We start from the raw sequence: 26,288 nt of genomic DNA on the forward strand, positions 1-26,288 counted from the left end.
AAAATATAATAAAATGTATTATGATTACAAATGCAAGTGTACACAATTAAATTGTTGACGATGGTAGCGAAATGACTAAAAGATATTTTGAGAAAGGTGAGATTTTAATCGGTTGTTTAAGGTTTTTCTTATTTTATAATGAATAAGAACTCCTTCAATTGTTCTGAATATGATAATGTTTGAAAAACATGGTGTAACAATAAATATAGCAACAAATAACATATTACTCTAACATAAATTATAAAAAACTTTAAAAACTGCAAAGCAGTAGAAGCAAAAAACCGAAATAAAATTAAACCATTTAACGTAAAATTAAAAAAACTTATTTAGCCTAAACATTTTAAGCTATTTGACATATCTATTCACATCATTCTACAGAGCACCAGTACAGGTATTGATTTATAAGTACAGCTTGTTATTATTGTATATGAAATTAATATGTTGTATAATTATTATAATATATTTAATGCATGCAAAATGTTTTTGGAAAAATTACTTCAATCTATCATATTAAAACAATACTATTAACAGGATATATTTCTAATAATATTATAATTTCTAAGTAGTATGCATATGTAATAAAATACCTACCTTAAAGTTAAAGGTTAATAGGCGATTTCCGCCCAGAATCATTTTTCCTGAGTAACTTAAATTAAAATTCAACATATTCATTATAGTAACCTACCTACTCAATAACGAGGGAAACTCCGAACTCGACACCCTTCAACTATATGTATATCAGAGCGACTTTTACGACTTTTATTTTAATCTGAACCCTTATTATAGATAAACAATCATTTTTAAGATGTGCATCATGCGATGTCGGCAATCTTCATATATTATCAATGAATTAAATAAAAATATAGATATTTTAATGTTAATATTGATAAAATTTCGTAACAATCATTCAAAGTTTATTCGTCCTTTTTTTAACACATTTAACATAAAATAGTTACGATACATTTGCGTAGATAATATAATATCTACATAATATATTTGATTCACACCTATACAATTTACATATTACATAAAATATATCCAGAAATTCAGTAAATCTATGAAAAATAATACACATTATATAAAAACGTTATCCTTATTTATATTTTATACATGATAATATTTAAATACATATTATTCTGTTCTCCATTTTAGAATTATACAAATTGAAGAAGAAAAAAAAACACGTATCCAGATCGGTATGGACATACATTTAAAAAATAATTAATCTTATAAAGCATTAAATTAATAATCACATGGTTTTCATTAAAATTTAAAGGTTGGCAAGATATGTTTTCAACGTTTATGATTTGCACTCTACGAAATTCCATTCACTAATTTATCTTTCGGTTGTTCAATTGCTAATATACCGGTATCTTTTTCCTGGAAATTAAAAAAAAAAAACCAATGAATAATTAATATAGTGTTTATTAAAACGCAGAGTAAAATATTACTTTTTGCCCTAGTGTTGTAATTTTCCACCCGCCTTCACCGTCAAAGTGCAATATATGCGAATGGAATTTCCTGAAACAAAATCAACGATTAAATTAATGGTTTTTTTTCGATGTTATTGTCGAATTACAAATTATAAAATATTAATAATAGTTATGAATCAATAAAATTATGAACTTTACCATAAAGACGGCCTGTGGGTGATGGTGAGCAGTGTGATGCCGGAGTCCTTAGCTGACTGATACATATCACTTTCGACGTCTATGCTCACGGCACTGGTGCATTCATCCAGAAGAGCAAATGATGGTCTGAAAATGTAAGTAACGGTCTCAATAGTATAAGATATAGTATAGATGCGATGTTTTTACGTTCTGTTCGAGAAGAGGTTGGATATTTAAAATTTGCACTGTAATACTCACTTGTGGTAAAAGATTCTGGCAAAGGCCATCCTTTGTTTCTCGCCACCAGATAAAACATCTTTCCAGTCCGCTGTCGCGTCCCAACCGCCTTCTCTCTGTACCAAATGGGACAGGTGGACTTGAGCCAGGCACGCCTCCAAGTCTTGTTCGGTAATTCCTTTGGTCAGCATATCCGAAAGAGTATCTGGATAAATTACTTGTTCTTTCAGGCTTCCTATTGTCATGTATGGCCTACAAATGCACACGATGAGTACCACTGTTTTATTAATTATTTATTAAAAAATAATTCGTGTTTACACTAGTAATCGAGCATAATACACTGAATACATATTTTATAGTGTTACACGAAATATTGACTGGTAAATATAACAATACACGTTTATTAATATTTTTCATTATAATATTGGACGATTTTTATGAGAAGCTCAATAAGTCAAGTTTAGGTTTTTTGGTATATCTATAGATAGTTACGTCAATTCTGTGAGAAATGTCAATCCACATTGTTTATAATGTTGTAAATATAAAATTGTACCACTACGTATAATTCACAAGTAAGCTTTTTTTGTGAGACATAATATTATAATATATTTGAAAATAGCCATTAGGTCATATTTAGTAATTTTCATTTTTTTTTTTTTTTTTTTTTAACTAAACATTAAATAAAATCAATAATAATGAAATATAATATACAAAATAAATATCTTCGTTCTTAGACAAAAGATAAGTCATAATATAATGTTATGTGATATATTATATATGTCATACTAAAAAAGTCATAAATCAGAATGCCAAGAGCATAATTTGTAAAATATGTCAAGTCATAGTTCTTAGATGTAGTGAAGAAGGGATAATTCATAAGTTATATAATAAGCAATAATATAATAAAATTGGGTAGGTTTTTGTTGCTGCGTTCTTTTAAAAATGTGGTTAGTTATGGTGATGTAATAATGTTCAATTTTTATTTTTTATATTTTTACATATTTTATGTATAACCATGGTTTACTAAATTTTAATTGGTTACAAATATAAAAATGTGTATATTGTGTGATAACGAAAGGTTAGATTCTGCGTCATATTACTTTGGTTATTTCAATTTTATTAAACTTATACACTTATTGGTCGCATAAAAATAAGAGTATCAGACTTTCACTTTGTTGTTACTTAAATTTATTGGTAATTTCACCGTATATTTTATCATATTTTCATTGCGCATGCAACAAAGCTTTGCCCTATTCATCATAAATAAAATATAGGTACCTACATTAAAATAGTCACTGCTTAATTAAAACAATTTAATAGCAAGACGATTAAATATTTTGTTAAAAACACTAACGTCGTTTTTCCAGTATTCTGGAAATTAGAGGTACCTATATCTTTCATGACTATTGAACCATTTCTCTTAAAAAACCCGTCAATTATAATTACTATAATGATAATAGTGCATAATCTATCCGATAGATTCTATCGCGTTGTCAAATACTACTGCCCGGACAGCGAATCAAAGCAGCGCAGCAGTAGCATCAGCAATACCAGCACTGTCTACAACAAACGTACGAGTATAGTATCCGCGTATTAAAATATTAAAATGATCATTATTATTTTTATCAGCAACAGGTAGGTATAGAGCGGTTCGGATATGTTAATTATACGTATTTCATACCTTTGCGGTATGTAGAACATGCAACAATTCGGCGGCCTGATTAGCGTGCCGGCGTAGACGGGCCACAGTCCGCTTAGGACTCTGAAAAGAGACGATTTACCGCACCCGTTGGGGCCGGTGATCAGCAGGTGTTCGCCGGGTTTCATCGTCATCGTAAGACTGGACACGACGACGTCGCTGTTGGGCGTCACTATGGGCACGTCGTACAGCGATATGCTACCGTCCGGACTGTTTTTCACCACGCCTGTGAACAAAACAACACGCCAAAGTCAGGTCACAAGAATGTTTGGTCCAACACTAAGTCAAATTTTCGTTTACTCATTAATCGACTACTGGTATTTATATTTTATCGATATCGTTGATTTTTAAATTCGATTTTTAGTTTTTAAATTTAACAATTTTATTATTACTCGCGCGAATAATAATGATTATAATATTAAAAATATACGTATAATAGAGAAGCCTCTATCATATTGCATGGCAACGATAAAATATTTTTCCAACACCCAATACTCCAATTTTTAAAATTTTAAATACTCATGTCACTAATTAACTATATACGCTTTTAAAAAAAAAATTAATTGTAGTTCAGACAAGACAATAACTTCCATTTTGAGATGATGATTATTTAGAAAAATAATGCAAGTTTTTCAATCGAAATAGTTCTAGATAATTTTGATGTTGCCGCCAATTAAAATTGAATCGCGAAAGTGGATGACAACCTACAGTGCATCACGGTTGTAAATGCTTAAGATATTTTTTATTTACGGGAGTCGGTATTATGTACAAAAAACGGACGAATGATTTGTTTAATATCCATTTTTTCACACTATATACTCGTATTACGATGTATCAGAATTTAAACAGCCAATATTATAAGACGTAATAAGTTTTTATTTAAAAATGTTTTTACACGAATAATTATCATTATTGTTCCCGTCGCGATTTTAATACATCGGAATACTGATACAACCGGTATTCTATCAACGGCTTAGGTCAAAAGTTTCTAGTAAACATGCGGTGACCAAACACATGATTTCAATTTCATTCGTGCGAAAGTGAATAAACGTGAATAATATACGGGGAAAAAGTACCGTTACGAAGTGGAATAGCGCGTCATTTTGAAAACGGAACTAACTTTTCTTTCCAGTAGAGTATCAACTGACAACCACCTGGCCGAAACGAAAAATAATCCAATCGGTCACCATATATTATTATTGTAATTATATTACTGTTATTAGTATTACACGTCTATTCGTATTCTGGCAGACACAGTCCAGAAACAAAGTTTTACCTCTGATCACGAGTTGCCCGTCCTTGTTGTAGTGCAATTTTGGTAACATCTTGTGAACTTTTCCATTGGTCAATCCGTTTCGACGGTATTTACACTTGCTGACGTCGTTGAACACGTCGAGCATGGCACCTACCCTGTATGTGTAGCCAGCGAGTTCGACAATTTCCTAAAAAATATTTTAATAAATAAAAAGAGAAAATCGATTTGTTACTACATTATCGTCGGGATTCTTTATTCATAACAATATATAAGTTGCATATCCGCGTGTAGTAAAATTTCGTGGAAGTATAAATTAATAATAAATGTGTTTAGAGTAAAAGTAAAGTCAGTTCAAAGATGATATATTTTTTTTTCAAGTATATTTTTATATAATTTTATTTATTTTTTCGGTTAGTTAAAAATGAAATAAATAAAATATTTTTTGTTTGGTTAATAAGACGATATTTTTTATTTTAGGCTTATATATTATAGTGATCGTTTGACTATGAAAAAAATATTTATTTTTTCTTTCTTATTTTTTAGGTAATTAATAAAAATAATTATTCGATATTGAGATCGAAAACTATGTTTATTTATTTTTATAGAAAATGATTAGTCAACTGAATACAACTTTATAGTTAATAGTTCCTAAAAAAAAATTATTAAATTTTTATGTCATTCGTATCCAAACAAAACATAAAAATTAATTTAAAATTATGTTTATGGCTTATATTTTTTTACATTTGTAGACCTGTAGTGCATTAAATTTAATTTATAAGAATATTACATACAGGCACCAGCTATATTATTTTAATTTTTGTTTTATGCTGTAAGTTCCAGATCACGTAGTTTATCATCAATATTGTTCAATACTATATTTTTAAGACGTTGAAATGATTTCATTAAGAGCAATATTTTGTTATACATAAGATAAATGACAATATATACCTTGTACGAAGTCATTAATCTTTCGACGGCATCGGCTCCTGAAGCTAGCAGATTCCTTGCTGTGGTCAAATATTGAGTTCGCTCGCTCACTCCTCCATCCGGAGAATCGTTAAGTTCTAAATGAACAAACCAAACACATTACATAAACGAACAGCATTTTAATATAAATCGATATTACACGAATATTGCTAAGTATTAATGAATTAGAATATAAATAATATAATAAAATATAATATTAAGATCTTGTATGATCTTCACATAAGGTATTTATAAACTGAGTAAATAGTTGTTTTTCCTAGAATTTTATGAATGTAGAGGCACTGAAAACTGTGATTTTCCAAATATCGATAATAATTCTATTTTTTGTAAAAAATTTCAAATATTCTACTTTTTCAACTATTTTATGAGGGAAATTGATTTATTATTTGAATTTTAAAAGCAATCACATTTCAGAGAAGCTAATTTGAGTGATTTCGTCCTACAAAGATTAAATCATGGTTTTAAATTTTTCTACTCCATTAATTTAAATTTTAAATACTTATAATGTATTAAAACAAAGAATAAATTAGAATTATTTATAAACTTTTAATGTTTTTCTATTACACAAACATTAGCCATTGATGAAATAGATATTTTACACAAAATAAATACATTTTTTATAGCTGTATGCCGCTACAGTATAATGTTTAAAATAATTCTGAATGAGGTGTTATATAACAGATAATTACATGAAAATATATTTTTTCAACATGTTTAAAAAAAAAAATCGGTAAATTTTAAATATTATTCTAATATATCTTAAAGATTTTATATTGCACACGAGCCTGAATCCCGAATTTAATGAACTGATCGTTAACTGTGATATTTTTTAACTAGAACTTGTTTAGGTAATTTTTTGTGCAGTTAAATACATCGTGCAATAATGGAAGAAGACAACTTTTATTGTAAATTTAAATGATACGAATTTGATGACATTGAGAATTTGAGTACGTAACCTGGTACACTACCCTGGTACACGTCATTACCTGCTACTCTTGAGCTAGTTATTATCGGTAACGACACGACCACCATTCCGGTTCCGCTCCATACGTATTTCATCAGGAACTGTTCTAGGACGACGTACCACAGTCTTTGAGAGAATATTGCGTTCATGTGTCGGACCAACGACTGGTAGGCGTTTTGCAAATGTATCATTTCCACCTATACAGAAAATAAAAATAATGAGTGTTATGATAAATGACAAAATTACTTTTTAATAAAATAATAACAAAGTTACGAAGACTAAAATGATATGCCAAAAAAGAAACAACAATAATAATTTATAGAGTATGAATCTCACTTGGTGGTGAACATCGGTATTTCATATCAATATAACATACTTTTTTTAAAAATTCAGATTTTTATGTACGAGATGACTTATTCTATTACAAGATTATTATTCTTGAGGAAGTTAGATAAATATAGAATGATTTATAAAATTGTGTTAAAGATTATAAATACTAAATTATTTACTGACAATTATTCACCTTTATAATATAACCCCAAAAATGTATGGTCATATTCAAATATATATATATATATATATATATATATATTAATGTTATACTAATAGGAACGAGAAACACAGGTAAGTACATCAAACTTTATTCTTGTGTTTTTATTTGAAAACAATTTTTTTAAAAATTTTTTCTATACTATTATAAATATAATTTATAAGAAAACATCATAAACACACATTAATAATAAGTTATCCATTTATAAGTAAATCAAAACCATCATCGTAATGGTTTCACTACCTACATAAATGCGTCTTGTATACCAATACAAATATCGGCTATACCCACGTAATTTTATAAAGTCAATACCATTACTTACTATAATAATATAGTAAAAGCTTATAAAAAGCTATAATGGCAATAATAATTCTAACCAAATTTTGAATGATCTAACAATGTCCGATAAATTTGTTGAATATATTTTATACGTAAATACGTTTTTGTCATGTCTGTGCTGCCAACTTTATGAGGGTCTTATATTATACATATTACATTTACACTTATACCGGCTTTACCAGTATGTATTAGATAGGTACCTAAAAAGTTTACGAACTGAATATTTGATGTCCGGAATTGATTTAAAAAGCAATTACATTCATTTTTTGGATGTACGACTTCACACACACACAACATTATAAACGAGTGTTTATCCGCGTTTAAAAATAATGTATATTCACGGTACACGGCGGCCTTAACCCAAATGACAGCAGGGATATTATAACCGTCAAAAACTCGTTTAATCCAGGTATATATAGTTATATTATATTTTCGTATTAATAATGACACTGTGCATGTAAACGCCAAACAAAATATTGCAAGTTTATCTATAATAATATTGAATATATAGGAAACCTCCCCCCTAGTAAATAGTACGAGATTGGCCGGGGTTCGATAACCCGCATCAGATTGTCATACCGCACTGCTACATAACAGTCACTGGTCCTGTGTCAAGGCTAGCCACTGTAAAGTGATAAATAATGTTGGGAAGTTTAATTAAAGAGATTAATCGTAAGTTAGTACATTTTGTAGGTGACAATAATTGTACTGTAGTTCGACACATTCGTATTATTATTATTATTATTAGGTTTAATAACAAATTGCGCATATATGTGTATCAACTATCAACACTTTGAGCTACACATAGATTATACATTACTATAGTTGTGTAACACAATACTTTATTTTTTTTAATCAGGATATCTATTCCAATAAACAGCACAAAAATTATTTGAATATATATATTTTTTTTTTACATTAAATTGATTATTTATTTCAATTTTCCTAAAGTATCTACTTCGTGAATTCGTGTAAATTTAGATTTATTAAATATTTTATACAAACTATATTACATTGCGATTTATAGAAGACCATACATAATAATACGTCATGATAATTAATAACCTAATATTATGATTATTAATTTAGTTAATAGATGTTTTTAAAATGGCATTTTGAAAGCGGGATTTTTGAAATTAAGAAGTTATAAATTTTAAAAACAAATTTTTAATGATAGACTATTTTTAAAAAAAATTCTTATTCGTTTCAAGTAATATTTTTTGTGTTAAAATTTAATGTAGTTTTCAGAGAATAAGAAAAAAAAATCTAATTTAAAATATATTCAAAATCGTATTTGAACACTAAACAAGACTAATATATATATAAATAGAACTATTACGTTATAAATCATAATTATGGAGTCTGTTTTTTTTTACCTTGTGACCACCGTAGAACGCGATTTCTTCGGCATTCGTGATAACCCTGGAATGGATATGACGGAGATAAGCCTTCCTGTCTGCCTCCACGGCGACTAAGGAACCGAATTTTGGTGACAGCATTCGCAGTATCTGTCCTGTGATGCTGATAACGACAATGGCCAATAATGGTCCTAAAACGACAAAACGAAATTAAATTTCATACCATTAAAACATTCTATCTTCTATGACATGCGTATAATATTCAATTATTATATTTTATATTAGTGGCGAAGAATCCAAAAGGTGAAACGGAAAATTTAACCCCTCCCAGAGATTCTACACGTATGACATAAATTACAAAACATAACAATCGCAACCCCTAAAATAGTGAACATTTTTTTATAAACGTATTTCAAATTTATTTGAAGTACTTACAAAAAATGATTTAAGTACACAAAGATATAGAGTTTGTGTTTTTTACTCAGTGGGTTGCAAAAACCAATAGTCGATTGTATCCCACATAATAATAATACGATATCAATAAATTACATAGGTGTGGTGAGTACTGAGTAAGGGTACTTGTTTGTTATCACCACGCCATTAATAAAATAAATAATGTAATAAATAAATAAATAATTTATATATTATTAATAAAACAAGAAATGAATAACGCATGAGTAATTACACAGGTATAATATATATATTTTTGATCATAATTATTATGGAGATTGGAGGCCAGAACTCAGATATATCTTTTAAGATGGTTTCAAACGCGTCTTGTTTTCTGAGACGTGTTATTCTCATACATTTTTGACAAATATGATTCCATAAAATTTCTTTTAATATTTAACTAGTAGTCTTGTGTATGCACTAAGAATAAAAAGTTCATGATAATAGGTTCAGAAGATATATTTATAAATTTATACAAGACGTATAAGGATTTAAAAATGAGAGTGATTTCTAATAATTATCAACAAATTAAACGTAATATATTGAAATCTATAAAGATTGTTTGAGTATAGTAAACAAAATATTAACTAGTTATTGCATATTTTTAAATGCTTTTAACAATTTAAACGTTGGAAAATATAGTTCTTAAAATCTATTTTTAAGTATTCAATAAAATCAGAATTAAATAAATTTATTATTATAATTTATAAGAAATAATGGTGTATAAACATACAATCATAAAATTCATTGTAGGTATAGGAAATGTTTAATGTTTTTGAAAATAGTTTTTTACACAATAATATTTATTTATTTATTTTTAATATTAGTCTTAGTTATTTTTATTGTTAGAATCGTTAAGTGGTTTACTTATTAAATGACGACATATACATTTTTAATTGTAAATTCCAAAACAAAATATTTTTCTAAGAATTAAAATTTATTTAAAATCAAATTTTGAACTGTAGTAATTGCAGATGTTTTACAGAGTGGAGCATTGAAACAGTCGATTTTCTATGTAGAAATTAAGATAAAATTTCTCACTAAAAATTATTAGTTCAAAGAAACGTACCATTTAGTAAACATGAAACAGTGGATTTGTGAACAACGTCTTACGCATTAAAATTGTTTACAAAAATAATAACAGTTGCGTAGTCGCACACCGTTCATTTCGTCTTCATTTAAATCTTAAAAGCTGTTATAATCAGCTAAGGCTATTAAAATATTTAAAAAGTAATGTCTATTCTCAGAAACCGTAAATTATTGATAACTAAAAAACTAAAAGAAGAAATTATTAGTTTTTGGAAGTAATACATCGGGTAGTGGAAAATATATGAAGTAGACTAGAAGATATGGCCATCATCTTGAGAACGTCATTTTAAAAAATAAATGGCAAGTTATGTACTTCATTATAATAAATAATAATACATTTTTTATTCGTTTTTTATTTTATAATTTATCTTTGAAAATTGGCCGTTAATTTTTCAGAAAAATGTTTTGCTTTGGAACGTACATATAATTAAAAACGGATACTGTACATTAAAAAAGTTAACAATTAATAAAACGGTGGCAAGAATAAAAAAAAAAGGTAAAATGTCGTTATTTCAAATTATAAAAAATGAATGCTTTTAGAAGATAATATGAGTGTATACCTTCAAAAGAATTATTTTGTATAATTTTTATATGCTGATATTACAGATATTTAGTTTCAAAACAACGATTTTAATAACAGATAATAATATTATAATAGACCGACATTGAAATTACTGTAATTCGTTTTGTGTGTGAATGCGGGATAATGATATAATTTTTTCTAGGATGTGTATTGTGTATATTATAAATAAATATCGTTATTATAAAATGTTTTGAAACACAAGCGATACATATTATTACGAGAATACTCATATTCAGTATACGCCTATAGGTTAATAATTATTACAAATACATTTATACGAGTTTTGAAATAAATGCAATAAAAACGATTAAATAACAGATTATAGTACAATGTCGTGTAAAGTTCAAATAAAATTTGAAGTTTGTAATTATTCTAATAATCATATATGTATATGATTAATACTTAAATATAAATATTCTTATTTATCAACACCGTGCCTACACGAGTATTATTTTACTAATACAATTCAAATGTTGGCATGTTAAGAAAGTAATAAAAATAATAAATAGCATCGTACCTGTGTAAATATTAAAAGTCGCTAACATGAACCCAAAAACCCCAAGATGATAAATCAAATTTAATTTTAATAACACATGTACATATTTTTTAAAGTAGCAAAGCTTATTTTCTTTTTGAATTTTATATTTTATTCTATTTATATTGTATTTACAAAGCAAAATAGGACAAACAATTCAAAATATCTAATTATATTTATTATATTATGCGAAAGGTAATAAATGGTTCTTTTATTAATTTGAGTTATTAACTGTTTGTAATGTTTGTTTGCATATAAACTTATACGTATAACGTAATATTAACGTATAACTTCTGAAATGTGATTCTAATCTAAAAAGACAAAACAATTGAAATAATACATTATGATTATTATACTTGTTTTCATAAATAGACATATTAAATTATTAACTGTATAATAATATAATGTTAAATAAAACGTTATTATAATGTAAATTGTTTATACTAAACACCTTGACCTTCACTGTATTAAATGTAGTTATTTTACGTTTTAAGTTAACAAAAGTAATAGTAATACGTTTTTATAACATTTTGAGAATCACAAATTTTGAATTAAAAATTGAATTTTCTAATTAAAAAAAAAAAAAAAAGATAAAATGAAAAAAAAATGGATGGAACAATCGGAACAGATATTTTCATTGAAATTAAATACAATTGTTTTAAATACGGCATCAAATCAATTATATTCAAAAGGCTATCACAAGTTACCGTTTTCTTACAAATAGATATGGCTTAAAAAATTAAATAGATGATATAATTGCATTTTATTTTATATATTAATATTGTGAATGATTCGTGTAAACATGCAGCTGAATTTTATTTAATAATATTTATAGTTTCTGGAATCATTTTATCGCCTGACTGGGGTCACAGCTCGTATCGATCGAATCTTCAAATATTTATAAAAATAAATAGTAATATCGGTTTAATATAAGCATATTTGAGTCGGAGATATTTCCATAAAATGTTTTATAGGAACACTTCAGTGTGCACGTTTTCTTCTACACTACTACAAAATGGATGTCAGATGAAAACAAAGAATGAAATAATTTAGACGATAAACGTGCAATGTATTTATGGTCGTTGCTATTGTCATGTGTAATTTTTCATATTATTGTAGACACTCGTATTACGATATTTTGTGTTATCATTGTTATTATGTATATTATATAACTCACACAGTGAAAGACATTATCGCGTTTGTGTATTTGATACTTGCGAATTTATTACGAGCGAAACATTCCTAGTAGTGTTTTAGACTTTAGTAAACAAGTATAATGGAATACATATATAACATATATATTTATATTTAAATGATTTTAATTTTATCAATCCACCTTGTGAGCTCAAATTAGATTTTTTTGCTAAAAAAAAATACACACACACACACACATATTTATTACTTATATATTTGTTCTAAACAGTTTGTTACTTGTGGTTCATTCTTTAAATTTTAATATACACATTGTAAGTCATATATTAATTCATGATAATGTTTTACTATCTACGTAATAATAAATACGTTTGACTCAAAAATGTTTTGATTAGATTTTAGGACTTCAGATCATTAATCATTATCATTCCATGATTATCAACTATAAGTTATCTATATCACTCGATTTACTTGATAGCAATATGACACTATGATATTTTTAATAACATAAAATAACTCGTTTTTTTCTGTACCTAATCTGTTTTTATTTTTACTAGCTGAATTAGGCATTAATTACATTTATGCTATAATGACTTTGGTACACAGATCTTACATAGCATAACAGTATCTTTCTATCATCGTGATACCGTTGTCTTGAATAATTAGTTTTTACGTGTTTTTAGTTGACAATATTGCCATTACATGGATATAAATGATATAATACTAAATTCAAACAGTATCAACAATCGGTATTTATGAAAAGCATTTATAACTTTTTTTGGAAAAGGTAAGTTGTGTGGCATTCTAAACACGTATTAAATTTTAATACGTAACTAATAAAAGTTCACAGGAAAATCTTTACGAACTTCAACCACCTCATCTCAAAAATGGCTTAATGACACTTTCTGACAATCCCACAAGATGTCTTGAACATAACTGGAGCAGAGATCTACTTAATTTTTAAGACATATAGGTACTCATAATGTATAAAACTCATGTTATTCTTTGTTAAAGGTGACTAACTGTGAATCTTCCGACTTCCTTCAAGCTATTCACAGCCAATTTTGTCTAATTCCCGTCATTAAACTTATTTATCAAAAATTCTCAATAAAAATCGAATTAAAAAAAAAAAAAAAAAAAAAAACTAATAACAGACAACCATTAAATTTCATTAACTTCAATATATGTATTATAACGTTGCGTCCATTGCATGATGTATTAAAAAAAAAAATTGCAATAATTAAATAAGTACAGATTTACAAAATGCTTGTGATCAACTGAAAAATGCATACAATTCCAAAAATAAAAAAAGAATTACGAGTGTTTTAAAACTAGATGTCAAAATGTTATGCAATAAATGGGGAATATCAACCAAATATAAGTCAAATCGATAATGATTTACAGAAAAAAAATGTTGATGTGGATAGTGACCGACGATTGCAAATAATTTAAGATAAAGATAATAAAGGATTTCTTTCCTGTATCGACACTGTATTAAACCAATTATTGAAAATTCGTTTCTTAGGCTTAAAAAATATATGTACCTATTACATTTGATTTTCTAATAGCTCAATTAATTATTATATTATAAATTTTTGAATTTTAAATCGTCACTTATAAACAGTTATTAATTTCATAGGATAAAGCAGAGTATTTTTTTAAAAAGGTGGATATACAGAACGTCAAGTATTACACTGATAGAATTGAAGCATTTACATTTTATGTACAGGCAAAGGGTAATTGGCTACTTGTCACAAAATGTAATCCCTATAGTCGAACCCATAACATTGACGGTGGACACGGTATTGTTGTCAATTTATTTTAACATAATATGGATCATCGCTTACAATCTGTGGTTAATTTTCGAAAGCGAATGTAATCGATACTTACAATTGTTACTACGTCACGATCAATATGCATATATATGTGCCGATATAACAAGGACTATTTTCAAGGATCTCCGGTGAAAAAAAACTGATTATGCAGTTACTATTACCGTTAAATATATACATGATACACAAACGAATCACGACGATACCTGATTATTATATAATACATATTTTATATCAATGATGATGATAATTATTAATTATTACCAATTCGTTGTAAAAATACGTCGTGGTGATTGGCAAAATAGTGTATAATAACACTTCATTTTGGATCTATTTATATTTTTTTGGAAGGTAAGTAAGTGTTGAAAAATAAAAGATAAATACCGGATAAAAATATTACTGCGAGCTATCAAACACATCATCATACGATAAAACCCGATCGGTTTTTATTTAATATACGTTCAGATTATTTATTCATTCCGTTTTAAATGTGTAATCCCTGAAACAGTAGGTCAAGGAAATTTTGTACTATAAAGCAGCAGTATACTGGTTATTCCAGTAATACTCTATTCCTAATGAGAGAGAAAATATATATATATAGATATGTATATCATAATATAATATGCAAAGTGACTTTAATGTGAACGTTATAGCTTACAATCATAACGATAATAAAGTGCCTTCTCTGTTCTTTGTGTACGTATAATACGTGCATACTCGACCCACGAACAAAACACTTCCAGAATTTTAAGAACTATTATGACGTAAATTTATACTTCGGAACTGGTTTATTTTACACAGGAATAATATTAAAATGTGATGCATTATTGTCGTCATTTAATATTAATTAATGAGTTTTTTTATAGATGTGACGCATACACTATTTGACTATAATAAATAGGTAATATACAAACGTATTATATGTATATCAAGACATTTAGAATTAATAAATAAGTTGTAAATAAGAACATTAAGGAACGCTAAAAAAATGACGATGTGAGAACAATAATCGTGTAATTACCATGATTTAATTAATTTTTAATTTTTATTAATTTTAATTAGACAGGTAATGATCGGATCACAAATGGCGTAATTAAACATACATAAGGACCAAATTGTGTGAGTTTTTAAATTGTTTATAGTACCTAGTTGATATTGTTTTGTATTCGTAAACGGTGAAAAAATTTGGAAAAAAAGTATTTTTTTAATTGAATCACCTATACAATGTTATTTGGTTTTTTTTTTTTTTGCAACTATTGTCTATTGCTAATTAAAAATAAACGGCAGTCACAAAAACTTCTGTTTTTTACTCTCATATGATTATAAAAATTTTATGGCATAAAAAATTTCCATCATTTAACCAATAATTTACATCAGTGATATGGTATAGTGTAATATGAATATCTCACAAATTTTATAGTCTCAGGAATGTGCCTATATGTAAATACACTTCTGCACATACTCGTAGGTATATATTTTATCGTATTTATTTATTTTATTTTTTTATTTTTTGCATCGAAGCGCAATCGTCAGATACGATTATTATAGTACGTTTTAAGGTTTCTTTAAACTGATATGTAAAAGGTTTCTTATTACGTCTCAGATCTTGTTTTTTTATAAAACCCATGTTGCGGTAGTTCATAGGTTGCTTAATGTCTTAAACGTATGGTTACGGCGTCCGTTATAAATAAGGGATTCCTTAATGATGTGTTAGCATGATATGTTCACATATTTCTCTCGTATTGAAATACTACTTTAAGTTTAATGTTTATGTCATAACTTTCTTTTATTTTATAATAATATTATATTAGACATTGTTTTGTGCTTAGACACGAAAACGAATACATTTTTATTTTGTAGTTCGATAAATATCTTTATTATAGAATTCTGACTTGATACTTTTACATCTATGATATTCATTAGGCTCGTCTGTTGTTAAACTATTACCATTATAAACTAATATAACGCAGAAAATGTTTCAATCAAATAAAAATTTAAAACACAAGTTTAAATAGTTATAATAATGGGCAATAGGAAACAAAATAAGAAATTACTTAATTGATTTCATGTTCATAAAATTATTTTCATTTTATTTTATTCCCTAGCAATTAATAAAATTATCATAATATATTAGTTATGTAAATAGTTATATTTATAGTAAGTAAATACTTATAATTATAATAAAAGGAAACTATAATCCATCTTAGCAAATATCTAGTTTAGATACTTACAAAAAAAATCACTTCTGCTATTTATAAATAGTTTTACTGCCGAGTAAATAGTTCCTACAACCAGTTTTATAAGTAATATTAGGTCAAATATTGCTAAACTAGTTTAAAAAACGGAGATTTCACTAAAATAGTGTACAAAAAATACAATTTTTCAGATTATTTAATTAGATGATTAATATAAATACATTTGAAACTGAGTAATTTTTGTTGGTAGTCTATCATTGTCATAGGTAATAGCTATGTAAAATACAGCAATAGCGTGGCTGTTACCACACATTTTATTAGCATTGAAATATCTACTAAAACACTTAGGTAGGTTAGGTTACGTCTACAGAAAGTATAATAGCCAAATAGTACATTATTAATTCGTCAAAATGTTTCGAAATATTTTAAATATGTGTAACTTAAAATGAATAATATAATTAATTTGACAGTATATTAGACATATGTGCACATAACAGTGTGTTATTCTATAAAAGAAATACTTTGATACAAAACTCGTAAATAAAATTTGTTTTAAGTTTCTGTTTACCAGACATAAACTAAGTTATAGCATAAGCTGATGTGTAAATAACTATTCAGACTTTGAAATTATTAATGATAATCATTTTTAGTAAATAAATAGGAATTAAAATTTGGTAAAAATATTAAATGTGATTTTAAAAAATTTAAGATATTCATAAAATTCATAATTTTATGAAAAAAATAACTTTTTAAATATTTTAAGATCTTCACTGAACAAAAAACTAGTAATATTTTTGTATAATTGTAAATTGTAATATATATTTTATTAAATACCATAGTAAAATTACATACCATTGATTATAATATATCTGGTGTCTTTTTTTAATGAAATAGAATATTAAACGCCATAATTGATTATGCAAATTTAATGATATCGCGAATGACGTAAAATAATTTGTACATTTTTATAAATAAATCAGGACAAAAATAAAGCTCATAATAGGTTAGGTTAGGTTAGGACACACTAATTTTTCAGATCTTTTAGCTGATATAGCTATAAAATAATATATTCTTTTTAATACTATAGACAATTGTAATAATTTACCACATTCTTTAAGGTTTAGGTTAGCATTAAAGTTATAAGTTAGTATTATTTATACATATGAATACAGCTGTGCTTAGTAAAATACTTATATACATATATAATATGGACATGTTTAATATATATCATGATATGAAAAATCAGCAAAAGTTTTATCTCAAATTTTTATTTTTGAAACTGGGTTGCGTGTTTTACTTATAATATATTACGCATATCGACTACAGTTGATTGTAGGTACGTGCAGATCATTATATATACAGATCATCATATTGGTCATATCGCTAATAACTTATGCAGTAGTGGACATAATAAACAATATACCTTCGTCGAGAAATAGCTGAATGGCATCTGTGGTAATATTATAATCGTTCATAATATGAGGGAGGTAGGGGAGAGGAGATAAAATTTTAAATAGGAACGAAACGTTTTTGTTTACTCATAAAAATTAATTATCAACCATAATACTTTACGATGACCAAACTCTCTTCAGTATTCTTAACGTCATTCATGTGTGCATACGTTTAAATATTATGTATATAACATATAAATACACATTATATTTTTTGTACTTTTAACTTTATAAATGTTTGCAGTTTGTATAATATAATACACCATTAATTATAATTTGCTATATGCTTACGATTCTTACGAATATTTGATTAATATACTTCAATATAACGATGTTTCATAAATTATTTGGTATTAACTGTTGGGTATTAAAAAAGTCATTAATATTTTCGTTTCGTCATGTAGATATATAATATGATATAGGTGTAACTATCGACAATTTACTTTAGGATTTAACGTTGTACTCTGCTAAATGTAAATGGACCTTTAAGTAGTGTTTTACGTAGAAGGACAAACATCATGTAATCATTATAATTCCAATTGAAACTTTATTTCTCTTAAATATTTCTAGACCTTGAATTTTATTAGTCTGGTGAATCTGTTTTTTTTTTTTTTAGAAGGTTTCGTGATGATATATGTGTTTGAGTATATTGTATGTAATTTATAAACGACACGTGATATGCCGTCAACATTTATACGATGTGCCTGCTATTAATGGATTGATTACTAACAATGAAACAATTCTTACACACTGGGTTATTATGACTGTTTTCATATTTCGATTTGAGCATTTCGTAATGCCGATTTTCAATTCTTATAGATTATGATGTTGTAAAATCTTCCGATAATACAATCAAATTATGTGTTTGTAGTATTGTTTTATGTATAATGCATAATATATATGTAAAATATAGATTATAACTTAAAGGTACAGTTATACATAACATACGTTATTGGATATTAGGTTTAGATTTTAAAGTAAAAAAAAAAAAAAACCAATAATGTCAAATTACTAAAAAAATTTCAGCGTAGATACCCTCATAATAAATAATACACATTGTTAGTAACAAGAGTACTCAACTAATTGACTCGTCTATTACGTGTCTGCTGCCAGTAATAAATAGTATAAATTGAATAAAAATAGAAAATTATATGTTTAACAAGTGTTTAATAATTGGTAACTACAAAGTACCTATTTTATACAATTTCAATAACATTATATTCGTATAACACGTATATTTCATGTAAGTAAATAGAATAATTATTACAGGTTATGAGTCCTTTCTCAATTTGTCACTTCAATGACAAGATATCTTATACAATTACTCATCTATATGCGTTAGTGTATAATGTAGCTTATAATAAGATTGGCTGTATTTCAACTTTTGATACCGGTATCAGGTATTTGTTACTGCTAGTATCAACCTCGTAACCTCTAATACTTAAGGTTTTTCGGTGAATCTAGTAAAGTGTATTCTAACTCAATCAAATTTCATGTTTATTTTAAATATTAAATTTGTAATTATTTAAAAAAAATATTTTTAATATTTTTTAATCCAGTGAATTTTTCCGAAAAATAGAGTAAAACAGTCTTAGAATCTTTGATTTATAACGTATCTTATACATAGATATGTATATTCAAATTCAATCATTCAATCAATAAACTGTTAAAAAATTCAATATTAATTTTTTTACATATGTATCATAAACAAACATTTATTTTAATCATTTTTATCATAGAACGGACCGTGCCCCAAATTACAGTAATACATAGAATTTAAACAATAAATAGGTAATATAGAGGCACAATTAACAAAAAGAGGTAGATGGGTATTCATTGACAAACCGCATCATCCTGAATATAGGTCTATTACGAGAGTAATTAGTGGTGCAGAGTGATATGAAAAAAGGGTAACGTGTGCGTGATTGAAAATTAGGGATCTTGAAGTTATTCAACTATTTTTCATTAAATTATATATTAGTTTTATAACAATATAAATTAATTAACTACATCGGTGTAATTACGGAAGTTGAAAAAGGCTGATGAATTTTCTAGCCCTCCTAAAAGTTTTTCAATCTCTCCCTAAAGCAAAAATCCAAATCTTTCATCGTTGCATATAAAAACGAAAATTCTTTGGTCCAATGTTTAAAATAATTAATAATATATGTGTATATAGGCTTATAAAATATATACTGTACTTATTTTATTTTCAATACCGAAAGAGTGACGTTTTTATGAAAATTTATTTTCTACTTTTATTATACAAGATTCCTTGTAACTACTAAACATTAGTAATAGGTACTGTGTTTGTGCATAGGATTTATTCTCCACAGAACTTAAATTTTATTTTTTTAAAACTATATTTTATTACTATTAAATCCTAACTACATTTATGACTTATGAGCCTTGAGCAAGAGTAACTATAAAATTCTTCAATTAAACTGTATTTAAAAAATGTTATAAACAATTAATGATTATGATTATATTATATTCAGTTATTATTTGATTGCGTAGTCATAAAAAATGTTCGTTAAACGGTATCGTGATATTTTCAAAAACAACGGTAATAATCAAATCACAGAAGATAATTGTGGTGTTATTAAATACAAAATATAGCGCCAGCTCTACAACAAAAGCTAACTGTATTCTAAAATTACGCTTCACGAACCGGATGGCCTGGATTATCACTACCTGTGATTCACAAGTGCATTATAATCTTCCAACTTTTAAAACTCCACAATTCCTACAATTTTTAAAAATGTACAGTCTTATTTTCCTCGATGTCAGTCAATCGTTCGTAATAGATTAATTTTTGTTTGAATTTTGCAATAATTCAATATCACCAGTATCCATCATATGACATCATTTCGTTGATCGTTATACTTACGGTCGATGAAATATATAAAATGTGATAACTAATAAGTAATAACAATGGTCCTATTTTTAAAATAGAAATTTAATCTGTACTATCAAACTAATTTAAGCTATCGAAGATTTTGAAACACTAAAAAACATAAATATAATGTTAGTACAGTTAAAATAGGTAAATTATATCCTTTGATAATATTTTAAAAATGATGATGTACCGAGAGTCGACTGCATATTGTTTATATACGTTTTATAGTTGCGTTGTTACTTATACACATACATTATATAATAAGAAATTGCAAGAAAATAGAATGAGTAACTAGCATAATATTATTATGACTTATGTACCGTTATGTACTAGGAAATGGTTTTTTTTCAATCAAGCGCTGTGGTTTATAAAATGTCACAATTACATTTGTTAACGATTATTCGTATATAAGTTATGTAACACTACTAATTATGCGTGTTGTGATAAATTACTAGTAATTTTTTTTTTTTTTTTTTTTTTTTTTTTTAATCTATGAACTGATGTACAGATTATAATCAAACGTAAAGATAATTACAATTCCTGTTCAGATTTAATTCGATTAAGATTAAAAAAAACTACAGTGCGCGCTCTTGCTTGGGATTGGTATGTCTAAAAACAATACTGTTAATTTATTTTTATATATTCGTATCGATTTGATCGTTGGGAAAAAATTAATCAATCATTAAAACTAATTAAAATGTATGAACTAGTCTATTAGTTGCATTCTGTGTGAACACGTCATATATCGTCAGACGAATAATTATTATCGCGATTGCTATACTTTGATAAATGTTTATTACGCCTTTTTAAACTTTGGTATTGAAACTTGATTTTATGAATAAAAAAAAGGAAACAAACCTTTGGCCGTTGATTATAAATTTTAATTGCTTAAAATATAATACTATCTCTAATAATATCAGAACTTTTATAGTTGTTTCTTTGAGTGTTTCACTTGACTTTTCTTTGTAATTATAATATATTATTGTTTAATATGTCAACAATTATTTAAATATATGTTTTTTTCTTTTACATTTGGAATACGTTATATTTACCCAATGTTACGACGTTTATATTTTGAATTATTTGTATAATAATACAACATAATACATTACAGAATGTCAGGAGGAATTTAGAGTTTGATAAGAGTTGAAACAAAAAAAAAAAAAAAAACCATCGAATGCACGATTTGTATAATAATATCATCTTGGCATGCTATAATTAACCAGGTACGTATAATGTAAACACGAACCGACGTTATTGTAGCATATTAGTATATTACACGAGTGTGATATTTAAATGAACAAGCCAAGTATTATAATACAGCATATCCAAACAGACGACGACTGTGATTCATCGCCACGCGTAATTTTATGGAAATAAATAATAATATTATCGAATAATATAAAATGTATCCCACGAGCCGTGGTCGATTGAATCCAATTGGCATTTATGTATGGGAAATATGGACAATTTGGTAATTATGCAGTAGGTAATAATTATATTGAAATATTGAATGTCGTTCACATATTTTTTCATATATATATATTTTTTTTTTTTTTAATTTACCGAAATCACTGCTACAACAAACATATTAAGGTAACCTAACCTGATCTAACCTACAAAGATATTCGAACGCTTAAACGGAGTAAATAAATATATTCTATTGTATTGTAAATCCGATACGAAATAATCGAAGTATACCGGACACAGGGCCATATAATTTGAAATTAATCCTTGGGTTCAGAGGTCGTGTTTTAATTTTTGCGTAATACAAAACGGTATTCGTTTTATAGTATAATTGCATTGACACACTCCAAGTCACAAGAAAACAATGTTAAACGCGGATCCACGTGGTTAACTATACATGTCTGTCGTGGTTTTTCGACAAAAATACATGCACATACATATGTATTGTATATATATATATATATATATATATATATATACGCGTGTAAGTGTTCTTTATTCGTCGTATTCATAAAATATATAAATAGTAAGATAGGTACCTACCTACAATTGCGCGTTTCACCTCGGCATGAGACTTATCGCAGAATATTGCCTTATACGCTGTAACGCTGTATAATAATATATATGTCTACTAAACCCTATTTAGCTCTGTGACGTAACCGTGTAAAACAAAACAAAACGTAATAATATTATGTGGCCATTGTTTGTATACACCTCTATACATTAAATAATAAATATATTACATTTAAAGAACACGCTCTAATGACGTTTGGTGAAATCCGTGATGCGCGGAGATCGCAACTCCCCTTTTAATACACGAATGCTTTTTCGTAAAACCAAGAATTCGTTTGAAATCGAACAGCAAGACGTAGGTCGTATCTATTCGCTTCGATATTGTATTAGGTATTTAAACAAATACTACACGAAAAATAGTATGCAGTATTATACGGATTTATAGATATTTTGGAGTAGGTAGGTACCTATATTTGAGTTGGTCATGATAAATGATAGATAATGTATAATAATCCGTACGAAGTATATACTTAACAGCTAACGGTGTAATAGTGTAACCCCCTATTATCGAATTTCACAAATACGCATCAAAACATATCTTATATATTTAAATTGCGTCACTAATATCTATATTATATACCAGCTAGTACGTAGATACTGAATTCAAAATTGTCGTTTGGCTATTGCTATTTTTTCAATCGATTTCAATAATGATTAATAATTATAGTCTATAATAATATATATATATATATAGGTACTATTATCTTATTTATCATTGAAATTTTATCGAAAACTCTATAGGTCAAGTAAAAAACTTAACATACATTTATATTTTTGAAGCGTTTTCGATTCAAAATCACTTACTTGCAGTTGATGTACGCGTGCATATTATTAAGTGCGTTATATTTTATCTCATAGTTATTTACCGTTCGATTACCATAATCGTCTAATTAGAATATCGTGGTTTGTTTCGTATTATTTAAAGATATTATTAAACAGTCTCAAAAGTGCAGCCGTAGCGTAAAATTTATTTGATTTTTTTTTTTCTCTCTCAACGGCCATGGTGAAAGGCCGGGCAGTAAGATAATCAACTCACCTGGTACGACAGCGGCGCCCATTTGCTTGCTGCTCCTGGCCAAGGTGAGCGCAATCAGTGCACAGTCGAACAGCGGCTTGGTCAGGTGCGAGTACAGGTGCGCCACGGACGACGTGAACGCCGTGATGTCGTCCGTTAACCGGTGGTCTGCGTTCTCGATCCGGCCGTCCATGTTGCTCACCCTATAGTAAGTCTGGTCCTTGAAGTACATACCGTACGCGTGGTTGACCAATCGAGTTCTAGACGAACAAAATCCATTGTCAAAACTCGTATATAAGTATATTGTACATGCATAAATGATATAAGATGTATAATGTATAATGTATATATATATATACTGTGATAGACCAGTATTTATATTAAATCATGTATATATATATATATATTTGTTAAATAAGTTTCTCCTATATATTATGTATGGATTGTATTGAAATGTGATCGAAGAGCATAATAGTTATAGCTGTATAGCAAAAAACGTTTACATGCAATTTTCAGGTTGTGCGGGTATTATCGCCATCGATAATACCAATAATAATATAATTATAACTTCAAACCCGTAAAATATGATGACAAATATTAGATAATATATTGTTATTAGAAAAAATAATAAAAAAATTAAATAACGTTAAAATTATCGATTGAATTCAAAATTTTCCAAATGGCGGATTAATACATTGTTTTTCTCTATCACAATCAGCTATTGGTACCCACAACCGTATAATAACCAATATGGCCAATATGGGACTATTATACTCTTCGAACACTTCAGTATAGGTACCGTGTACATGAACATATACCTAAATCTTAAACCCCCCCCCTCCCCAATTCAAAAATTCTGGTTACGCTACTCAGTATAAAAGGCATGTGATATTTTCTAATACGTATCTGGCCCCGCATGAACCAAAATGTTTTCCTGAACTACTCAAAAATATGACGTATACAGTATAGGTATAAGCCACACTCATAAGCGCTTTCAACTCTCAAAACTTATTTTGCCCCACCCCGACACTCAGACCATCGTCGACGTAATATCAAATATACCTACATAGTATATCAATATCATATAATGGTACAGTTACACAGCAGCAGACGTAGTAAAACTGGCCGGTATTTTCGGTTTTAAACACCGAATACCGGTATTCAAATTCTGAACACACGTCCTACCACAGTACCTACATTAAAGCCAATCGATATTGTGCGCTGTAATATTAGCAGGATTTGCAGTTGTGTTGTACATACAATAATATGATGTGCGTGACACTACCCGTCCGTTAAGAGCGTTTAGACTTGAAATCACAGTGCGCGTACTTCAATGTATACTTACATAGTTTATTACGTGTACAACAAGGCGCGTGAGCTTATATTATTATGTGTGTCGGTATAATAATAAAACGCAGAATACCCGTAGTTCGTCGTCGCATTCATATCGAACTACGTCGACCAGCTTGGAATACGATTTTTGCGGTATAATGTTTAGTTTTAGGTGATCTATTACGTTATAATATTACACTATATTACTATAATATAATATCATGTTATACGTGTATAATAACAATTTGAATGTTTGTTTTGTTCAGTCAGCGTACGCGTGAAATGTGTACAAAACAAATGTTTTCTTTTTCTTTTAAAAATATTTTACACATTTTATCAGCTAAATGTACTAATGTGAATATTGTAACGGTTTGTTTGTTTTTATTTAAAATAACATTTTAATAGTAATACATTAGAAACGAGCACTAGCTTAAATATAAAATAATTATACTGAAAAAAGTTTTAATAAACATTAGCTGCTATTAGTATTATGTGTTAATTCGTCTTGGTTTGATTAAATTATAGACCAATGAATTGCAAACGATGCAATTTTAATTATTAGGTATTTGTGTTGGTATAATAAGGTTTTTTTTTTTTTTTTGCTAAGTATAATGGTAAATATCAAAATAAATTAACTTTTAAGATAATTTATAATTTAAACGTAACGATACCTATATGCCAATATGTATACCTACATCATATTATAAGTCCGAAAAAAA

The 26,288-nt window shown here is 27.3% G+C and overlaps 1 protein-coding gene across 1 annotated transcript in view; it reads right to left on the reverse strand.

Annotated features, from left to right (window-relative positions):
* Positions 1–1,262: 1,262 nt before the first annotated feature.
* The window catches only part of LOC112596302 (ATP-binding cassette sub-family D member 1), a 50,603-nt gene continuing 25,577 nt past the window's right edge, over positions 1,263–26,288 (reverse strand). The window contains exons 2-11 of the mRNA XM_025341907.1: positions 24,259–24,497; positions 9,018–9,190; positions 6,775–6,949; positions 5,750–5,865; positions 4,823–4,988; positions 3,529–3,772; positions 1,869–2,099; positions 1,632–1,757; positions 1,452–1,521; positions 1,263–1,380 (exon numbers count right to left, since the gene is read on the reverse strand). Coding sequence (XP_025197692.1) covers positions 1,315–1,380; positions 1,452–1,521; positions 1,632–1,757; positions 1,869–2,099; positions 3,529–3,772; positions 4,823–4,988; positions 5,750–5,865; positions 6,775–6,949; positions 9,018–9,190; positions 24,259–24,497 — 1,606 coding nt within the window. The 3' untranslated portion in view covers positions 1,263–1,314. The remainder of the gene's footprint in view (positions 1,381–1,451; positions 1,522–1,631; positions 1,758–1,868; positions 2,100–3,528; positions 3,773–4,822; positions 4,989–5,749; positions 5,866–6,774; positions 6,950–9,017; positions 9,191–24,258; positions 24,498–26,288) is intronic.

The sequence above is a fragment of the Melanaphis sacchari genome, unplaced genomic scaffold (assembly GCF_002803265.2).
Source record: "Melanaphis sacchari strain LSU unplaced genomic scaffold, SCAv2.0 Contig31_pilon_pilon, whole genome shotgun sequence".
NCBI classification, from domain to species: Eukaryota; Metazoa; Arthropoda; class Insecta; order Hemiptera; family Aphididae; genus Melanaphis; species Melanaphis sacchari.